Source organism: Schistocerca nitens, chromosome 7, assembly GCF_023898315.1.
Source record: "Schistocerca nitens isolate TAMUIC-IGC-003100 chromosome 7, iqSchNite1.1, whole genome shotgun sequence".
NCBI lineage: Eukaryota > Metazoa > Arthropoda > Insecta > Orthoptera > Acrididae > Schistocerca > Schistocerca nitens.
Genome location: NC_064620.1, coordinates 88,825,864 through 88,841,962, shown reverse-complemented (window position 1 = coordinate 88,841,962; position 16,099 = coordinate 88,825,864). Strand labels below are relative to the sequence as shown.

The 16,099-nt window shown below is 40.8% G+C and overlaps 1 protein-coding gene across 1 annotated transcript in view; it reads left to right on the top strand.

Moving 5' to 3' along the window:
• Positions 1-12,972, top strand: part of LOC126194843 (acylglycerol kinase, mitochondrial) — an 83,001-nt gene extending 70,029 nt beyond the window's left edge. Inside the window, exon 8 of the mRNA XM_049933181.1 lies at positions 12,610-12,972. Coding sequence (XP_049789138.1) covers positions 12,610-12,723 — 114 coding nt within the window. The 3' untranslated portion in view covers positions 12,724-12,972. The remainder of the gene's footprint in view (positions 1-12,609) is intronic.
• The last annotated feature ends 3,127 nt before the right edge of the window (positions 12,973-16,099 follow it).

The window sequence follows — 16,099 nt, the reverse complement described above, 5'->3', positions numbered from 1 at the left end:
CACAATGTTATGTCTTCATTCTGAAATGTGGTTTGATGCATCTTTCCATGCTAGTCCATCCTGTGCAAGACTTTTCATCTCTGCATTACTACTGTAACCTTTATCCATTTGGACCTACTTAATATATTTAAGCATTTCCCACTAAGATATTGCCTATCTTCCTCACTACTTGCTTCCATTGCCAAACAATAGTTTTTTAATGTCTCAGGATGTCCTCTATCAATGTATCTCTGTCTTTGGTTAATTAATGCAATAAAGTTTCCTATCCCCAGTTTGACAAGCTTTTAGCCTGTATACCCTTCTTGTCTGTACCATTTACCATCCACATTTCACTTCCATATAATGCTACTGTCCAGATATATAACAACTATCTTTTTCAAGAATATGTGGGATGTTCCAAAAATAAGTTATGTCATTGTTTTTGAAAGAGAAGATGGTACACTAGATGATACAAACAAACACCATATGAATGCACACCCATTGCCGGTTCAGTGACAGAAGGGGCGTCAGCAGAGAGAGTACCAGCAAACTGGCATGCCCAAGATTATTTGAGTACACAATGGCAGACAGACTTATACTGACAGTGTGGACACCAGCGGAAGTGCTTGCTGTTATCCAGTATGAAAGGGCATGTGGAACTAGTATGTCTATCATCCATGAAAACTTACAGGCCATGTATGGTGAAGAGGTCATGTCTCGGCAAATGGTTGGTCATTAGGAAGGTCGAAGAGGACATCCCTCCACATTCACAAGTGAAAACAACATTGCCAGAGTACAGGACATTGTTTTAAGGGACAGCCACACAGTGGTGTTAGATGTGACATTTACACTGTGAATTAGCCATGCTCAGGTCTGTCACATGCTCCATGATGTGTTGGGTTACCACAAAGTGTCTGCAAGATGAGTGCCAAGAACCCTGGCCCCAGATCACAAGAGTGCAAAAATGGGAGCCAGCCTCGATCACTTGATGCAGCATGTGTGAGAGGGAAATGAGTTCCTGTTCAGAATCGTCACAGGTGATGAGACATGGATGCACCACTTTACCCCTGAATCGGGGCCAACTCAGTGATGTGGAAGCATCTTAGTTCACCAGTGAAGAAAATATTCAAAGTGTCACCCTATGCAGGAAAGGTTATGGCCATAGTGTTCTTGGACACAAAAGATGTGATTTTCCTTGATTTCCTCCAGCAAGGGACCATCAGTGTGGCATGTTACTGCAACACCCTCAACAAACTCAGGTCTGCCATTTGATGAAAGAGACCAAGGCTTGTGAGTAAAGTTGTTTTACTCTTGGACAACACTGCAAAACCAAACACGGCAAGGCTCACATAGGATCAGATTTGTCACATTAGATAGAATGGACTGGATCACCAGGCCTACAACCCCGATCTTTGCTCATCATATTTTCACCTTTTCCCTGCATTGAAAGTCACACTCTCAGGACATCACTTCCAAACCAATGCTGAGGTGAAGCAGGCTGTACGACAGTTTCTTGTCTCACAATGCACCAAATTTTACCAAACTTGTTTCTTCAAACTGACTGTATGCTACAACAAATCTCTCAGTGTCAGTGGCGACTATGTCAGAAATTTTGCTATGTGTATTGTTCATGATGCCATTGTCTGTTTGTTTTTGGCAATAAAGTATCAGTATGAAAAACGCGGATGAGACATTCTTTCAGAGTGTCCCTCGCAATTTTCTGCATGTTTTCAGAGAGCTCTTGATATCCTTTTTACTTCAGCCACTGGCATTTATTTTGATGCAGAGATAGCAAAACTCATTTCCTGATCTAATTCCCTCAGCATCACTAGATTTAACTTAACTACATTTACTCTTGATTTACTATTGTTTATGTTCCTTGTGTAAGCTCTCTACAAGACACAACCTATTATGTTCAGCTTATTGTCCAAGTCCTTTGCCATTTCTGGCAGAATAACAGTGTGCGGTGGCCCGGTATAATGTTAAGCGTTTTCGTGGACTTATTTGTTGAAGAATGCTGGTTCTGCTTTCTTGCAGTGCCGATGTCTTCTGCTAGCACCGGACACTTCTCCGAAGATTTCACTGCTAGGAAGGGGAAATTTTCACTCTCTCGCTCTTCTTATTTAAAAAATACGCTACTTTTGGAATATCATTCAATGCACCAGAACATATTTATTTCCACTTTGTACAAAAAAACAACTAAACTTTAGGACGTAAGCCCACTCATTACCGGGCACTGAGAATCAGTTAATTACACATTTTGGAACACAATTAATACATAAGCTTTTATTGTGGCTGACTATCCACATCCAGTCCACATACTCTCAACAGCAGTTCAACATCTAATAAACAGTCACTATTTCGAGTCTCTCCATTTGTTTTTCAATAATACAAAGCTACATTACTCTTTGCAGCCAGCCACGGAGCTTTCGGGCCGTATTTAATTATTCTTGGCAGGTCGTGCTGAACACTTGCCAGCGCCGACGAATTATCTCCCTTCCAGTTTCGCCTGCACAAACAATAAATGGGTGCAGTATCCCAAACTCATCCTTACGCCCTGCTTTAAAATAATGTGTGTTTGAAACGGGTGGAACGCAAGTGTCTCCAGACTTTTGTAAAATTCTGGGGGCACTACATATCCCTCCCCTTAGCTCAAACACTCGTTATTTTGCACACAACATATATTTTAATATATTTTTTTTTCTTAACACTTATCTTGTTACTTTGTACCACATAAAAACATTAGGTACAAAAACTCTTCCATCTCCGGTATTTCATTAAGCTGTTGTTAATATCTTTCATAGACATAGTAATATGATAAACTAATAGTACAACAAGTATTAGCTATTTCCAATTTATCTACTCTTGCTTCCAGGATTGAGCCAAAATAAATCCCTCCCCTTAGCCTGTTTCAAAGTTCAGGTGTTATTCTGAGTCGAGTCTTTACTTTTTTTAATTTTTTAATTTTTAGAAGCTGTTCAATGATAACCAGCAGTTTTCCGGGTCTGAAAAAAAAATTGTTGTACTGGGGGTTTTTGTGTTTTTTCTATCTCCTCACACAGGACTCGTCTTTCCTATTTAAAAAATTTTAGAATTCAAATTTACCAGGAGAAACTTTCCACTACAATCTCAGGTCACTATACCACCCTTTCTCTTTGGGTTCCAATCTACGTAAGGGTTGATACTATGGAAACATCTTCTTCCTCATCCTTAGGTAGCTACGTCCCTTCCATTTATACTAAACTATGGTACAGGTCAATCCCCTTTTTGGTGCCCCTGCCCGCACAGTATAGGTCAGCCTCCTCTGGGTCTGTCTACCTGCCTCTCTTTCTCTCATTTCATCTATATCGGATGCGCCCTCCCTACCTTCTCTAACAATGATTCATAGCTCTTGCCTCTTTCGTACTCCTCTGCACACTATTTTATTTAAAATTTCCTGGTAAAATTTCTATCTACCTCTTCTTTCCTCCTCCTGAGTCCTGCAGCCTACCTGCTTAAATTCTTCGCTTGTTCATTGCTTACAGCTCACTTATATAGCCTTGTTGTTGTTGTGGTGGTGGTCTTCAGTCCTGAGACTGGTTTGATGCAGCTCTCCATGCTACTCTATCCTGTGCAAGCGTCTTCATCTCCCAGTAACTACTGCAACCTACATCCTTCTGAATCTGCTTAGTGTACTCATCTCTTGGTCTCCCTCTATGATTTTTACCCTCCACGCTGCCCTCCAATACTAAATTGGTGATCCCTCGATGCCCCAGAACATGTCCTACCAACCGATCCCTTCTTCTAGTCAGGTTGTGCCACGAGCTTCTCTTCTCCCCAATCCTATTCAATACCTCCTCATTAGTTATGTGATCTACCCATCTAATCTTCAGCATTCTTCTGTAGCACCACATTTCGAAAGCTTGTATTCTCTTCTTGTCCAAACTATTTATTGTCCATGTTTCACTTCCATACACTCCATACAAATACTTTCAGAAATGACTTCCTGACACTTAAATCTATACTCAGTGTTAACAAATTTCTCTTCTTCAGAAACGCTTTCCTTGCCATTGCCAACCTACATTTTATATCTTCTCTACTTCGACCATCATCAGTTATCTTGCTCCCCAAATAGCAAAACTCCTTTACTACTTTAACTGTCTCATTTCGTAATCTAATTCCCTCAGCATCCCCTGACTTATTTTGACTACATTCCATTATCCTCGTTTTGCTTTTGTTGATGTTCATCTTATATTCTCCTTGCAAGACACTATCCATTCCATTCAACTGCTCTTCCAAGTCCTTTGCTGTCTCTGACAGAATTACAATGTCATCAGCGAACCTCAAAGCCTTAATAACTAAATACGTTTCATCCATGGTTGTAATTTTATTTCTTTTCTTCAGGCTATTCGGTCTCCACAATTCTATTAATTATCAGAAACTTATTTGACTCGACACCTCTGGCTTAATATCTATTTCTTTTTATCTCCATTCATATTACTTTGTACTACTATTGCTATGAACACAGGTGGATATACACTTCGTCTCCCCTTCTTCCTTTAGCTTAAGCTTACTATACCATTTCACTTGAGATGTGCAACCGTCATTACTTAGCACATGAGCTCGAGCCCTTCATGAGCACTACCTCCCCCCTTATCTGTGACGGTTGTTACATCTCCCTGTGTATTACTTGTCTGCGTCTTTGTATTTAATTGTTTGAGTGTGGAAGTGTGATCATGCATCCTGATTCTTCGCCCCACTAAGGTTCTTAGTTGAAGATTTTTAGAAACCATGGAAAAGAGGAGGACTTCAGCGATAGAAGTATATGAATGTGGACAGAGGGAAGATAGATTGGTACTCTTAAGAGAAGTAAGAAAGAAAATAAAAGAATTGGTTGCTAAGATCGAAGAAAGAAAGAAGACAGCCCCAAAGACAGGATACCCTTCCCACCCCACTTCCCCAGGATCCCCACTTCGCTGGTACAGTGAGAAGCCAGAGGAGGTATGATGTTCGGCGTCTCCTGCAGAACGGACATTCTCGCTGTCACCTTTGAAGTCCCTGAAGAAAAGATCTTAGCAACTCCTATGGAACGGCAAATGATGAAGAACCAGTCGCACTTGTTTGCGAGGGTTGTATGAAGGGCACGGTGTGTAGGTCATGTCTGTGCCTATGCTACCCACCCTTTTCAAAATTAGATATAAACCCTCCCCAATCACATCACACTTTACAAAAAATATAAAACATTCTATAAAAATAGAAATTATATACACCATAATCAAATAGTTATTCAGTTAGTCACTTCACTCTATATTTCATACACATGTTCAGTTTATGTCATCTAGGTATCATTCTTCCTAAACAGTACCATCATATTATATCTCCTGTTAGAATGTTGCCCTGTTAGTTTTATCTCATGCTTAGAGGTTACTGTTTATTGTGACTCCTTAAATTAGTCATAATCGTGTAGTCATAATTGGTCTCTTTTAATACTAATACGATAGGATAGCTTAAGGGCTATAAATAGATTACAGGATAGTCGAAGATTTGAAGGGAGTTCGGTGTAGGAAAACCTAATGTGGAAGTAACACCGAACCCAACTCGAGAACCGGCGGATGTCACTCCGCCCGTTGACACACAAAGTCAACGTCCCTGGAGGTTTTGTTCATATTGTTTTATGTCCTTAACATTATACATTCCCTTTTCCTCTCCTGTCACATGATCTTACTGTATATAGTGTATTTTGATGTAATATTGATTGAATGCGATAAGGTCCTACGTATTTCAGAAAAAATTTGTGTGTTTCTTTTTTCAGTGCTGAACTTCGAAGGTGTTGTTTTACTAATACTAAGCCTGGTTTGAATTTAGGAAACTGTCTCAACAAGCCTGAATTTGACCCCCATTGCAAATCAGTTATCATGTCCTTATTTAATATAATATTTTGGGAAACTGTGCCTTTCTCTAGTTTCTCCTGCATAAGCTTGAATTCTTTCCTCAACGTTTATAAGTCTTTCTTGGTGTTATCTAAATCAGAAGTTACTATAGGTGAAGAGATATCAACACTTAGTTTCTCTTCAACCTTTCGTCCCATTAATTCTTCTACTTGTTCTTCTAAGCCATTCAAATTTATAAGCTCTGCAGTCATTAACTTTTCTTTGAAGTTCTGTTCTACGGTTTCCATCCATGATTTGACCCCTGAAATTTGCACCTGTACTACGGGGAGCAACTTATCTTGTTTCTGGACATTGGTTTTTAGTGTAGGTAATTCTCGTTCGACCACATCAAATGTAACATTACATACGTTTTTCAAAGAGTCGTAGTTTTCATTAACTTGTTACTACATTTACAGTCTACATCATATTCTAATTTTTGCACTAACCCTTTTAGTTTAGTTTAGTTTAGTTTGCCTAAATCTGGCCCCTGTTTTTCAATTCCTATAGCCCCAACAGACTCTAAGGATTGATGTTCTTTTTCCATTGTGTTTTGTTTTGACTGTAATCTAGTTATCATTAAAAGTACACTCGCTTATTTCCACAACCCCCCACACTTCACAAACAATCAAAGGTCAGTAGTAGCTCGACCAGCTTTGGTGGAAAGCAGCGTCGGCACCGGTGTATGGCGGCGTCAGCGTAGGTCGATGACGGCGTCGGCTTCTGTGGATGGCTGTGTCGGCGTTGGTGTGATGCGATGTCGGCGTTGGTGTACGGCGACGTCAGTGTTGGTGGATGCGACTTCGGCGTTGGTGTACGGCGGCGGCGGCGGCGTTGGTGTACGGTGGCTTCAGCTTTGGTGTGCGGCTGTGTCAGCGTTTGTAGACGGCGACGTCGGCATTTTGAGACTAACTGCAGCGTTGTGCGATTTTCTTGGTTCCCTTAATCATTTCACCATTTATCAACACGATATTTCTGGATAAGTATCATGGAATCGCTCTTCACCCTCACTGTTATCGGTTGCTATGGCAATTCTCAACCCTTTTTTTTCTTTTCTTGTAACTTCTTTAATATTTCCCCTTCTTTCTCAGGTCCTTTCTTTACGGTCACCATGTTCTTGTGGTGGCCCGGTATAATGCTAAGTGTTTTCGTGGACTTACTTGTTGAAGAATGCTGGTTCTGCTTTCTTGCAGCCCCGATGTCTTCTGCTAGCACCGGATGCTTCTCCGAAGATTTCACTGCTAGGAAGGGGAAATTTTCACTCTCTCTCTTCTTATTTAAAAAATACGCTACTCTTGGAATATCATTCGGTGCACCAGAACATATTTATTTCCACTTTGTACAAAAAAAAAAAAAAAACAACTAAACTTTATGATGTAAGCCCACACATTACCGGGCTCCCAGAATCAGTTAATTGCACATTTTTGAACACAATTAATACATAAGCTTTTATCGTGGCTGACTATCCACATCCAGTCCACATACTCTGAACAGCAGTTCAACGTCTAATAAACAGTCACTATCTCAAGTCACTCCATTTGTTTTTCAACAATACAAAGCTACATTACTCTTTGTAGCCAGCCACGGAGCTTTCGGGCCGTATTTAATTATTCTTGGCAGGTCGCGCTGAACACTTGCCAGCACCGACGAATTATCTCCCTTCCAGTTTCGCCTGCACAAACAATAAATGGGTGCAGTAGCCCATGCTCATCCTTATGCCCTGCTTTAAAATAACGCATGTTTGAAACAGGTGGAACACAAGTGTCTCCAGACTTTCGTAAAATTCTGGGGGCACTACAAGTGACATCAACAAACTTCAAAGTTTTTATTTCTTCACCCTGAACTTGAATTCTCTTCACAGATTTCTCCTCTATGCACAAACTGAATAACATTGAGGATAGGCTATAGCTCTGATTCACTTCCTTCTCAAGTACTACTGCCTTCCCTTCACATCCTCCAAATGGAGCCTGGTTTCCATACAAGTTGTAGATAATCTTTTATTCCCTGTATTTTATCCCTGATAATAAGTTCAGTAATCAAAGAGTGTATTCCATTTAATGTTGTCATACGCTTTTTATAATTCTATACCTGCAATAAATGTTGATTTGTGTTCCTTCAGTGTAGCTTCTAAAATAAGTTGTATGGTCACTATTGACTTGCGTGTTTTTGCATTTCTCCAGAATTTAAACTGATCTTCCCAAAGATAAGATTTCACAATAACGGTGTGCACTTATGAAGTCAGATGGTGCGCAGTGGCAAGGAGCATTGTATCCTGCAATATTCCACCGGCCAGTAGTGTCATTCTTCTGTAGTATTAATTAGGAATGGCATAAAGTAAACACAACAAGTATTACAATAAGAAGTAAAAGAGAGAGTTTTCCAAGCATATAAATTCTACTAAGAGAAGTCAGAAGCAGAAACAGTGGTCCAGTGATGTGCTCATCCCAGCATTGCCAATCACCAGTGTAGTCAACAGCTGGAGCAGCATGAGGTGTAGGGTACAGACAGAGTGCATACTAGCAATGCTGCAAAACATCCCCCCCCCCCCTCCCCGGTCTCTCTCTCTCTCTCTCTCTCTCTCTCTCTCTCTCTCTCTCTCTCTGCACAGAACATTTCATGCAGCTTACTTCTAATCTTCTAATGTGTACACCACTTTACACTTTAGTCATTCCATTCTTCTGTTGATTATCTGCACTAGTACTCTGCAATCCTGACTTATTAAAAGGATGGTTTGCTAATGCTCACATGTCATCTTCTGCCTTCTTTGTTGTTGTTGTTGTTACATACTACTCGAAGCTTTGGGTATTTTGCTTGTCTCATACATCCTGCATATAAAGTGGAACAATTTGTCATCGTTGGTTCTCACAAGGCTCTTAATGATCCTGCAGGAATGTCACCTACTCCATGTGTCTTGTTTCTACTTAGCCCTATCAGTGCTCTGTCAACTTCTTCTGACATTATCACATCACTTACATGTCTTCACTCTCTTCCTCTTTCCTTTCCATAATATTGCCCTTTCTTTTCTTTACATAGCCCTTCCACCTCTCAGCCTCATTTGCTTAGTACTGGCTTGCCATCTGAGCTCTTGATGTTCTTATAGCTACTTCTCTTCATTTCTCAATGCTACCCTTTTATTTTCTTGTGTATTTCTTCTGCCTATTACTTTGCGCTTCCTGTAGAACATCCAACTACTTCAGATTGTTCTGCCACATTCAGGTCCCATGTCTTTAATTAACCAACTTTCTGCAATTTCTTCATATATATTCTGCAACTAATAAATTATGATCTTAGTACACATCTGCTCCTGGAAATGATTTCCAATTTAAAATCAGTTTCATAAATCTCTGTTTTACCATTATGTAACTTATCCGAAGCCTTCTGGTGTCTCCAAGTGTCTTCAACTTGCAATAGTTAAATTATGCACTGTGAAAATTCTAAGAGACAGCTTCCCATTTCATTCATTTCCCACAGTCCATTTTGTCCCACTCTCCTTTCTTCTCTTTGTCACTGCTGATTTACAATTCACACATCCCTTGATTGACTGACAAATGTCTTATATCTCATCATTTATTTCAGTCTCTTAATCACTTGCAGAGCAATCAGCCGTGCATGTTTGAATCACTGTGATGTATTGTTGCTTTGTGTGAACTCTGGCTATAGTTATCCATTCAGTATGTTATTTATAAAAGTTCACCTTCATTCCTATTTCATTGTTTTTATTAGACCTACTCCAGCAGTCCCACTATGTCTTAACTTTAACCTACCCAATTCTTTCTTCAAGTGCACTAACCCACCGTATGAAATGGACAGCTACCCGTTTCTTCAAGTGTGTAAGCAACTACCCACAGCAAGGTCCAAGGTTTGTGGTTTTTGCTATGTCTGTATCAATTTTCATCCTGTAGTCACTTTAGTGATGTTTTGTTTAAGAATATTAGTATCCTTTGTTGTTTTGTAAGGTATAATGGTAACCATATTAACCAGTAAAACATAGAAATAAAAATATCTCTTGCAGTGTGATATGTTGTAGAAATATGCATTCGTAACTACATCTGTATGCATTGGTTGTTTTACAGGAGGTGAGGGAGTGGGGTAGGGGAGACCAAAGATGTATTGCTGGATTGTGTAATAGTACGACCCAGATAATTAATGTTTCCAGTTTATTCCACCACTGGGATGAATCATGTATGTCAGTGTGTAATACTGTTTTTAGTACACTGAGGTGTCAAAAGTCATGAGGTACCTCCCAGTATCATGTTAGGCCACCTTTTGCTCAGTTTAGTGCGGCAACTCGATGTGGCATGGACAGAACAAGCCATTTTAAGTCCCTTGCAGAAATATTGTGCCATTCTACATTTATAGCTGTCCATAACCGCTAAAGTGTTGCCGGTCCTGAATTTTGTGCACAAACTAACCCCTCAATTATGACCCATAAATGTTTGATGGGATTTGTGTCGGGCGATCTGGGTGGTCAAGTCATTTGCTCAAATTGTCCAGAATGTTCTTCAAATCAGTTGTGAACAATTGTGGCCAGGTGACATGGTCCATTGTCATCCATAAAAATTCTATCATTGTTTGGGAATGTGAAGTCTATGAATGGCTGAAAATAGTCTTCAAGTAGCCAAACATAACCATTTCCAGTCAATGATCAGTTCAGTTGGATCAGAGGATCCAGTCCATTCCATGCAAACACAGTGCAAACCAGTACAGAGCCACCACCAGCTTGCACAGTGCCTTGTTGATTACTTGAGTCCATGGCTTCATGAGGTCTGCCGAACACTCTAATCATACCATCATCTCTTACGAGCTGAAATCAGGATGCACCTGACCAGGCTGCAGTTTTTCAGTCATCTAGAGTCCAATCAATGTGATCAAGAGTCCAGGAGAGGTGCTGCAGGCAGTGTTGTGCTATTAGCTTAGGCACTCACATCAGTCATCTGCTGCCATAGCCCATTAGCATCAAATTTCACTGCACTATCCTAATAGATGCATTTGTCGTACGTCCCACATTGATTTCTGCAGTTATTTCATGCAGTATTGCTTGTCTGTTAGTGCTGAAAACCCTAAGTAAATGCTGCTGCTCTCAGTCATTAAATGAAGGCTGTCAGCCACTGTGTTGCCCGTGGTGAGAAGTAATGCCTGAAATTTGATATTCTTGGCACACTCTTGACACTGTGTATCTCAGAATACTGAACTCCCTAACAATTTCTGAAATCGATGGCCCATGTGTGTAGCTCCAACTACCACTCTGCGTACATAGTCTGTTAATTTCTGTCTAGTGGCCATAATTATATCAGAAACTTTTTCACGTGAATCACCCTTGTACAAATGAGAGCTATGCCAATGCTCTGCCCTTTTCTACTTTGTTCATGCAATACTACTACCATCTATATTTGTGAATATCAGTATCACATTACTTTTGTCACGTCAGTGTATACTGCCTGCCACACAAGGTCTGGAAGAACATACGTTCAAGGTTGTTAATGAAAATACCAGTGAGTGTGCCGGCCAGCCAAACCTGTAATGTTCAGCTGCAGCATTAGTAGTATCCTGCTTGATACAGCACATCGTTTAAATATCTGGGCCTAATGTTGCTAAGCACATGAGGATTGTGGTAGGAAGGGCGAATGGTACTTTGGTTTATTTGGAGAATTCTAGGAAAGTGTGATTCATCTGTAAAGGAGACCTGGTGTAGGATTCTGGTGCGACTTATTCTTGAGTACTGCTCGAGTGTTTGGTGTCCATACCAGGTGGTATTGCAGGAAGATTTGAAGCAATTCACAGGCGGGCTGCTAGATTTGTAATTGGTATAATTGAACAACACGCAAGTGTTACGGAGATGCTTCGGGAATTGAAATCGGAATCCCTGGAGGGAAGGCGACATTCTTTTCAAGGAACACTGTTGTGAAAATTTAGATAATCATCATTTGAAGCTGACTGCAGGATGATTCTGTTGGCTCCAAAATACAATGCATGTAAGGACCATGAGCTAAGATACGAGAATTAGAGCTCTTATGGCGATGTATAGGCAGTCATTTTTCCCGTGTTCTGTTTGTGAGTGGAACAGGAATGGCAGTGACTAGTAGTGGTACAGGGTACCCTCTGCCAAGCACCATAAGATGGATTTGGGGAGTATCAACATCGATGTAGAACGGCTGGCTAGTCCTAAAGTTCACAAGCTAAAGTTTCAGGTAATGGTGGGAGACAAATAAGGAGTAAGGGGAGCTATCCACTTTCCTGTTACTTCCTTCCTCTGGGAGGTTGAGGAATGTTGGAAAGGCAGGCTTAATCATTTAATCCGCAGGTTGCCAGGTATGTTGCAAGCATGGGAAGATATACAAGGAAGCGAAGCATGTGTGTGAGAGAGAGAGAGAGAGAGAGAGAGAGAGAGAGAGAGAGAGAGAGAGAGAGAGAATGTATGTTTATTGGCAATACTTGGTACTTCACCTCCTGAAGATGAATACTGGTGGACCAAACCATAGGAGTAAACAGTTGACTCAAGAGATGTGTGAAGTAGTATGATTGAGATTATTGGTTTAAATAAGCATACACTTTGTCTTGTTTAAATTGTTAACATTTCTATATTAAAAACAGAAAAATAAAAAGTTCAAGCAGTTTGATCATTGCACTTATCCATTTGAGTTACAAAATAATTATTTTTGAGCTTGCCATGCTGTCGTGGACAATGACTTTTCTTTTAACCCCCTTACCCACTTTTTTCTTCCAGGGTAAGGATCAGATGCTGTCCATTGACAATGAAGATTATGAAGTGAGACCAGTGCATGTCACACTTCTACCAAAAATTGTTTCTGTATTTTGCAAGACTGAGGCTGCATTGTGAACTGGTAAAATATCAGTTTAGTACTGTTTGTGTTCAAATTTTGATGTGTGTATACCATTTGAAGTTGAAATTCACCTAATTCAAGGTTCAGTGTTCCTGCAACTTAACTTCAAACACACCCAAATTTGTCAAATATATGTCCAATAATGATTTTTTGTATTCCATATTTGTATGAATTTACAGTCATAAAACAGATTCTCAATGCCACTGTATCTCATTTTATATTGTAAATATACTTTTGAAACTTAATTCATTTCTTCATTATATTCTTTTCCCTTTCTCATGCTGGAGTTTCGAAGCCTGTCAGAGTGTTTGTGCGTGTGCGCGAGCGCGTGTGCGCCCACACATGAATGTGTGTGTCCATAGTATAACTAAAAGAAAAGATAAACCTTCACATATTATATTGGCCTTTTTTAGAGTGTGTTACCCTTTCAAATATATCCAACACAAATATGCCAGTAAAATTTAAATAATGGCACGAATAGCAGCAGATCTTCTGTGTCCAAAACTTTTCTATGTAACTGGCTCTCAGTGTTAAGTTTTGAATGAGAGTCAAATGCTCGTTACTTAAGGAAACCATTGCACATTCTCACATGTAACAACATTTATTCCATGTCAAGGAAATTTACTTTGAAAGTAACGGTTCCCAAACCACCATTCACAATATTTTCCTGCGACCTGTTAAGGGCTCCACAGATGAGCAATGAATCGCAGCAATCCATCTAATGTGATGTGCCTGTAATCAGTTGCTTGCCTTGACAGCCCATGCATGACCAATTTGCCAAGTAATTTCAATCAGTATTATGAACATCACTCTGTTGAGGAGTTCTGTTATGGCAAATGAACTGCTATGTTTAGCAACAGCTGCAGCTGATTTCCGTATCTCCAGGAATACTTGCAAGGCATAAATTTAAAATAAATTAGATTTAGAAATTATTAAACTTGTTTTGAAGTGCTATTCTTGGGAAATGTAGGTCACCTTACAGAATACATTACATTTTTTACTGATGCCAAATGGGCTGTTTACATATTTGCAGTGTGCTGATACACTTAGTATTACATTTATTAGTCCTTAATTCCTTTTTATTCATTAATCTTATAATTTAACAAATATTTACACTATTTACTCGATATGTCTATAGAGATGAGTCAACTGCAGTCCTTCTGGTTATCATAACTCTTGTTATAAATTGTATGAAGGAGAGTTAGATAGTATGAAATGACAAGCAATTTGAGTATAGCTGTATAATAGATATGCCCCCAACATTTAAATTAAAATATCCTCTTAATATTACAATAGGTGCTGGTACTTGTGTCATCCTGTTTAAAGGTTAAAAACTTTAACAATGCGTATAATTATTTAATACATAACTCAAAATCATAAGAGAGAGTTCTTTCTATCAGGACTATGAACTTCCCATCAATTCTTTTCCTATAGCACAAGCTTCAAAATGCCAAATGGGAGTGTACATTTTGTATCACTTCTTGATACAAATGGTAACACTGGCACCCACTTCCCTTCTCAGAGTAGTTCGTGGTCTATGAATAACTTTAACCTAAATTTCCTACTCAACATGGACAAGGCAAAATGAAACAAAACTGCACAACCATGCTTAATAAATAGAGAAGTGAGTCATTGCCATATTGACACACACCGCTGCTAACAGTAATGCCAGGTCTGCATTTTTTTTTTTTTAAATCATGTTTCCATACATTGTCCAGCATGCTGGATAAGTCTCACTGTCAGAATGTAAATTAATATAGTTTGTGTAGAAGTGTGTGTAGTTATATAACAACTGGACATCAAAATGGAGGCAGACAGATGGACACTAACTGGAAAAAGCCGCTATACTGTCGCAAGCCAGCACCCAGTATTATGCTAGCAATAATGATGTAACTTCCTGAAACTGTCTGAAGATGAACCTGAAAAGGCTCGAAAACCAGTTCATGGAATAAAACATAATTATTCAAAAAAGTGACTGGTTGCAGTTTTGTATAACTTATTTACATATAAGTGTGAGGAGGAAGTTCAGGTTAGTTATACCAAACAACCCCCATTTAGCAGTAGTTCATTTATTCACCCAAACACAAGCTAGGCTCACAAAGAACTGGACATGGCGGAAGAGAGAAAACATAATCTTAGCTTAGTTCAAAGATGGATGCATCGATGTTTGTGTTGATTTCATCTGTGCCACATAGCCCCCACTCCTCACGCAGTACGGTGTACTATTGAGAGGCGGGGGGGGGGGGGGGGACTGTCGTCGGCAGGAGTGGTCCGCGGGAGCCAGACCATGGTCAGCTCGACAGCGTCGTCGGGCAGCTGTGTGGGTAGATGTTGTGAAGGAAGGTTCGGCCACCAAACCTTGAAGTCGTTGAAGCGAGCCGGGCGTCGCACTGGGCGTGCTGGTCGTGCGGCGACAGGTAGGCCGGCGGTTTGCGGGTGGAACGGAGTGACGACGACGATGTCTCCGGTGGGCATGGCGAATACACGAATCATGTCCAGGTCGACGTCGGGCAGGAGGGAAACACATTTCACCAGGTGGCAGGGGATCACCAAGGTTGTGTCATGAGCACTGGATGAAGAGAAACGCACTACGAACAGTGTATAATTGCACAGTATTATTGAGATGTCATGGATTATGTCCGGGGGGACAGGCACAAACACCTCGAGCGGGGGCACGCTCAAGATGGGGGGCATGAGAAACCTCGACAGGGCGAGGCAGGCGACGGTGGAGATATTGAAGGGACCGGCGAAGGGCCCAGCGGCGAGGGCATGATCGTAGGTAAGCTCAACGTGAGGAGCATGTGGTCACTCAACGGAGTGCGTGAGACCAGAGTAAAGGGCGAGGTAGGAGGAGAGCTCGACAATTGGAGATGGAAGTCACTCGACCGAGTGTGTAAGTCCGACGTGGAGGGAGTGGTCGGAGCGTCGTGAGCCATGACAGTGAGTGGCATGGTCATGTCCTGAAGGGAGGTAGAAGAAGGCTCAACATGAGCAGGCTTAAGTTTGTTGAGAGAGACTGTAACAGCTGAATCTTTCATCTGGATGTCATAGGTGTTGGCTGAGTGCTGGAGAACTCGGTATGGGCCGGTATATGGAGGTTGGAGGGGAGCACGGACAGTGTCATCACGGAGCATGACGTACTTGTCCAGAGATTTCCAGACGTGAACCTTTGGGCAGGAGTGGCTGGCGGGCGGAGGGATACGGAGGTTGATGAAGTGGCATCTGATGCGGTCCACGAAGGAAGGTAAGTCAGACTGAGGGAGAGAAGCAGAAGGGCTCACAAGTTCGCCAGGGAGAACAATGTTCTGGCCGTATACAAACTCAGCTATTGTGCCTTTGAGGTCTTCTTTATAGGTTGCACGAATGCCGAGT